This window comes from Gadus morhua, chromosome 1 (genome assembly GCF_902167405.1).
Source record: "Gadus morhua chromosome 1, gadMor3.0, whole genome shotgun sequence".
NCBI lineage: Eukaryota > Metazoa > Chordata > Actinopteri > Gadiformes > Gadidae > Gadus > Gadus morhua.
In genome coordinates, this window is record NC_044048.1 from 24,778,662 (window position 1) to 24,784,921 (window position 6,260).

Here is a 6,260-nt window from a genome sequence, read left to right on the forward strand (position 1 = left end):
TTATTCTTGAAAAGATCAGTGTCCCTGGCTGGTTTTGACTATTGACATTTAGTGGCAACTCTTCCTGCATGCGTTTTTAATGAAGTCCTTAATGGATTAGCTGGCATTGATTTCTGATTCCTCTGACTTGATTTGCGTTTCTATTTGCATCTTTGCTCCGAAATTTGTCAGAACATCTCTCTGTGGCTGAATGGATCTTTTATAAAGAAAACATCCAATCAAATCCTGGTAATATAATATCAAGATGGCTCAGACACAATAGACAGCTATGTACACAGTCTTTGTGAAGGAGCGGGTCAATCTAATGTATTGTAATACATGCAGTCAGCAGGCGCGCTAATTCAAAGCGTTTTACCTCGTTGTGCATACATTATTAACACCGACGCTCCTGGGGCGATCGCACCCCTAACCCCAGGCCCTCTTAATTCCTTGCTCTGCTAATTGAGAATCACAGGGCCAGATTCACTTAATTATTCTGGTCATGTGGTCCGATCCCTTCAGCCATAAAGGGACTGAGATGACAAAATAAAATACACAGAAATGGTATTTTATGGATCAGCGATCTTCAGTTCCTGTGTGTGTACTTGTGTGTGTACGTGCGTGTGTGTAGCTGCGTGTGCTCACCCTCTCCCGTGTGCCTGGCCCCCCCCAGCCCCGGCGCAGCTCCAGCGGCGAGCCCCAGGGTCCGTCGGACGAGAAGGTGGCGGTGGTGAGCGTGGACGACTGTGACACGGCCGTGTCGCTGCGCTTCGGCCCGCAGCTGGGGAACTACACCTGCGCCGCCCAGGGCCAGCAGACCAGCAGCAAGAAGTAGGCCCTGCTCACCTGTCTGTCTGTCTGGAGATATAGCTGTCTCTCTGTCTGGAGATATAGCTGTCTGTCTGTCTGTCTGGAGCTATAGCTGTCTGTCTGTCTCTCTGGAGACATAGCTGTCTGTCTGTCTGGAGATATAGCTGTCTCTCTGTCTGGAGATATAGCTGTCTGTCTGTCTGTCTGTCTGTCTGTCTGTCTGGAGATATAGCTGTCTGTCTGTCTGTCTGGAGATATAGCTGTCTGTCTGTCTGGAGACATAGCTGTCTGTCTGTCTGGAGATATAGCTGTCTCTCTGTCGGGAGATATAGCTGTCTGTCTGTCTGTCTGTCTGTCTGTCTGTCTGTCTGTCTGGAGATATAGCTGTCTGGCTGTCTGTCTGGAGATATAGCTGTCTGTCTGTCTGGAGATATAGCTGTCTGCCTGTCTGTCTGGAGATATAGATGTATGTCTGTCTGGAGATATAGCTGTCTCTCTGTCTGTCTGGAGATATAGCTGTCTGTGTAGAGATATAGCTGTCTGTCTGTCTGGAGCTAAAGCTGTCTGTCTGTGTGTCGACATAGCTGTCTGTCCGTCTGTCTGGAGACATAGCTGTCTGTTTGTCTGTCAGGAGATATATTGCTCTCTGTCTGTCTGGAAATATAGCCGTCTGTCTGTCTGTCTGGAGATATAGCTGTCCATCTGTGGGTCGATATAGCTGTCTGTCTGTCTGTCTCGAGATATAGCTGTCTGTCTTTCTGTTTGTCTGGAGATATAGCTGTCCGTCTGTCTGGAGATATAATTCTCTGTCTGTGATATAGTGGTCTGTCTGTCTGTCTGTAGATATATCTATCTGTCTGACTGTCTGTATATATAGCTGTCTGTCTGTCTGTGGATATAGCTGTCTGTCTGTCAACCTGTAGATATATCTGTCTATATGTCTGTCGTCTGTCTGTCTGTCGGCTTAGCTCAGGAGGAAGAGCGGGTTGACTTGTAACTGGAAGGTTGTGAACAAGACACCTCACCCTAACTGCTCCCGACGAGCTGGCTGTCGCCTTGCATGTTTGACTCCGCCGTCGGTGTGTGAATGTATGTATGAATGGTTGTGAGTCACTTTGGATAAAAACGTGGGTGTCTGTCGGTAGATATCTGTCTGTCTGTTTGTCTTTAGAACTGTCCGGCTCTCTGTATATCTCTGTCTCTATCTGTCTGAGTCTGTGTCTCTGACGCTGTGTCTGTCTGCGACAAAACACTCTGTGCTGTGTTCGTCCCCTTTTTCCTGCGAGACATATCCGACACAGTATCCAGTATTGGCATTGAGAAAAGTATATCTGCAATACCTCACACAAGAGGGCTCAACACAGCTCTTTGTAAACCACACACACACACACACACACACACACACACACACACACACACACACACACACACACACACACACACACACACACACACACACACACACACACACACACACACACACACACACACACACACACATGCTCACTGTGTGTTGACGTGTGTCAGCTGGTTGGATGTGATGTGTCAGCAGCCAGCAGGGTTGAGGGAGGGGGAGCTGATCAAAGAGACAGAGCACTGGAACTCTGGAATACCCTGCTGCTTGTTCAGTCGCTCAACCCTCTAGTTCTCTCTCTCTCTCTCTCGCTCTCGCTCTCGCTCTCTCGCTCTCGCTATAACTCTCTCGCTCTCGCTATAACTCTCCCTTCCTCCTTCTCACACTCACATGCTCCTTCTTCTCCTCTGAAGCTCTTTCTCTCATTCTCTTCTCATCCTCTCTCTCTTCTTCTCTCACACTCTCTCTCTGTTTCTGTCCCTCTCACTTGCTCTCTCCCACTCTATCTCTCTTTCCCCCTCTCTACTCCTTTAACTCTCTCACTCGCTCTCTCCCTTTGTAATAGTTTTCTTTGAACTGACTGGTGGTCCACGTCAGTTTAGCAGATTAAATATTAGCAAGGGATTTCATCTCCTGCTAAAAGTCCTCATTGCAATTTTAGTTTTTAAGTGAAGGGCTTGGGAGGTGAAAATGCCAACACTTGTTGCCATCAATTATTTACTGCATTTAATGAATTCATTAATTTGTGTATTTATTTATTCTCCTTTATGGTAATTCATCTTGATTCACATGTTTCTGGCTCCTCATCCAAAAACCTAATCTCCATAAATCTCCCCCTCCCATTTCTTCCAATTCTTTCTCTTTTCCATATTCATCATACTATTTATAGTATAAATCATCCTTCATTAATGTTGATGCGTCTATATGGGGTTTTCTAGTAAGCAACATATTCATACACAGCCCTACAGCTTGAGCTTTACTAACCTACACCTCTGTCATTTGAAGAGCTTGAGGTCAGTAACTTGCTGACTTTGTCTTGCTCTGACCCGTTCTCTGTCTCGCTCTCTCCCTCCGTCCCCCGTTTGCCTGCACAGGTCCCTGGATCTGACGGGCCCCTTGTTCCTGGGTGGGGTCCCCAACGTGCCGGACAACTTCCCGTTCGGGGCAAGGGAGTTCATTGGCTGCATGAAGGACCTCCACGTGGATAGCAAGCCTCTGGACCTGGCGGCCTTCATCGCCAACAACGGCACCGTCCCTGGTCAGGGCTTTACATGATCAGACTTCCCTCTCTCTCTTTCTCGCTCGCTCTCTCCCTTTTGCTCTTTCTCGCTCTCAATCTCTCATGTTCTCGCTCTCTCGCTTTGCTCCCATCGTTTTCGCTCTCTCGCTCTTTCGCTTTCACTCTGTCTGACTCTCACTTGTTCTCTCTCGCACTCTCGCTCCCCATCTCTCTGTCTGTCTGTCGGTCTATCTGTCTCTCTCTCTCGCTCTCTCGCTCTCTCTCTTTCGTTCTTTCTCCCTGTCTCTCCCTGTGACTCATTGTTGTGCTCATCGCCCTACTTCTTCTTCGGTCTGATAGGCTGCAGCGCGAAGCTACCTTTCTGTAAGTCCAACCCCTGCCAGAACGGAGGAACTTGCAGCGACAGCTGGGAGACCTTCTCCTGTGAGTGCCCCCTGGGGTTCGGAGGAAAGGACTGCAGCCATGGTGAGTCAATCCTACAAGGGCTTCAGTCGGGATTGAAAGGCCCCCCTATCGTGGCTGTTCGCTTTATACAGGTCCGATAAAGATAAAAGCAAACCTCGTAAATATTAATTTGGGTTGCCGCCGTCGACAGAGAGTAGCGAGGGCAGGGTCAAACGATGAATTATTGACGAGCTCCAAAGTGCTAGCTAAAACCTGCATGTACTCTCTGGTCATGCAGGTCAGCACACAAGTCAAAGCGCGTTGTTATGAGTGAACATAATCTATATCAACTAACATGAATGGTTCGTTCACCTGCCTAAAGAATGACAAAACTTTAAAGAGTTAGCATTAGCAAGATTATAATAATAATAACCTAGTCGCGGAAACCTCTTGCACTTATTTGAGCCAATCGGAACAAGCGATTGTTTCCAGTCTTGCTATATTCGTATCACTAATCTGTCTAATTTGTACGTTTTTCGTTCTCCTTGCAGCCATGCGCCATGCCCACCGGTTCCTTGGAAACAGCGCCCTCTGGTGGGACCTGAAGAACGACGTGACCATCTCCACCCCCTGGTACCTGGGTATGGTGTTCCGGACCAGGGCCCGTGACGGGACCCTGCTACAGGCCCAGGCGGGCCAGTACACCAGTCTGCTGTTCCAGGTGAATAAAGATAAAGACACACACTTACACAAGCACATATGCACACACACACACACACACACACACACACACACACACACACACACACACACACACACACACACACACACACACACACACACACACACACACACACACACACACACACAGAGACACAGACACAGACACATGCAGAAGCTCACACACGTGCACAAACACACACGCACACACATGCACAAGCGCACACACGCGCACATACACACACTCACACATGCACACAAGGACAAATGCACACACACATACACACACCCACTTGGGTGCATGTCCTTGATTCGAGGACCATTATGTTATGATATTTTATCTTTCTCAAAAACTCACGAAGACTCGCCTTACAATATCATCCTGACCTTGAGAAGATCAGGAATGCTTTCTGATCCCGCGTCCCGGTGAGACACTGCAGTTCTCTGTCTGTACTTCAGTCAGGATTCCTCCCACCTCAGAAAGCCAGTCTTTGTTTTCTGCTCATTAGCCGCTGGGCTGAGTCCGTACGGTGCGTTCAGTCTCAAAGCAGAGACTGAGTAACGACCTAGCAGCGCGTTTAGTTATGGAGGATTCAATGAACCACACTCCTCGGAACAGCTTTTAGTTTCTCTCAACATGCACACACACACACACACACACACACACACACACACACACACACACACACACACACACACACACACACACACACACACACACACACACACACACACACACACACTCAAACTCCACTGAGGCACATCCAACCACTATCTCATTCCCTACCTCCCCCCTCCCCCCCCTTTCTTCCCCCCCCCCCCCCCCCCCCCCAGGTGGTGAACGGTCAGCTGGTGTTCTCGGTGACCCGCGGCTCCACCCGGCCCGTGCGGCTGAAGCTGGACCAGGTCCTGGTGGCGGACGGCCGCTGGCACGACCTGCAGCTGGAGCTCAGGGACGTGCGGAGCGGCCGCGAGATGCGTTACGTCGCCACGCTACGCCTGGACTTTGGCCTCTACCAGGTAGGCCCCGGGACAAGGGGACCGGGGAGATGTGTGGGTGTGCAGATATATATATATATATATATATATATATATATATATATATATTAGAGCTGTCAAGCGATTAAAATATTTAATCGTGATTAATCGCATTAATGTCATAGTTAACTCTAATTAATCGCGATTAATCGCACATTCTTTTTCTATGCTAAATATCCCTTGATTTTTTTGTCCCATAATTCTTCTCATTTTAATTCTCTTATTAACGTGGTGAAGTGCATCGGCTTGCCTTGTGCAAATGATTTTTTATTGATAACAACATTGGCATATACACTGATCAAAACAGGACGATACAAAAAAAGAGCCTATAGTGCAATTAAACGACTGCTTTGAACAAATGTCATTTGAACATAGCAGTCAGGCTACTGCTTCTTTGTTTTGAGCCAAAAAAAAAAAAAGTTTTTTTTTTTTTTTTTTTATAAAATAATTGCGTTAATCGCGCGTTAAAAAATTTAACGCCGTTAAATTTGGTTTGCGTTAACGCCGTTAATAACGCGTTTAACTGACAGCTCTAATATATATATATGTGTACATATATATATGTGTATATATATGTGTATATATATATATATATATATATATATGTGTATATGTATATATATATATATGTAGGTCAGGTCAAGCCCATCTGACAGGTAGAGACCTGAGACACCAATACAATCACAGAGCCTCCTTCTATCAGTATCCACCATGCGACCCATACACACCACTTGG

General features: G+C 47.1%; 1 protein-coding gene across 5 annotated transcripts in view; it reads left to right on the forward strand.

Moving 5' to 3' along the window:
• The window catches only part of celsr3 (cadherin, EGF LAG seven-pass G-type receptor 3), a 99,960-nt gene that overhangs the window by 43,138 nt on the left and 50,562 nt on the right, over nucleotides 1-6,260 (forward strand). For all 5 annotated transcript variants that reach the window (XM_030347052.1, XM_030347300.1, XM_030347211.1 and 2 more), the window contains 5 exons: nucleotides 653-810; nucleotides 3,238-3,401; nucleotides 3,723-3,848; nucleotides 4,319-4,488; nucleotides 5,322-5,507. In XM_030347052.1, coding sequence (XP_030202912.1) covers nucleotides 653-810; nucleotides 3,238-3,401; nucleotides 3,723-3,848; nucleotides 4,319-4,488; nucleotides 5,322-5,507 — 804 coding nt within the window. The remainder of the gene's footprint in view (nucleotides 1-652; nucleotides 811-3,237; nucleotides 3,402-3,722; nucleotides 3,849-4,318; nucleotides 4,489-5,321; nucleotides 5,508-6,260) is intronic.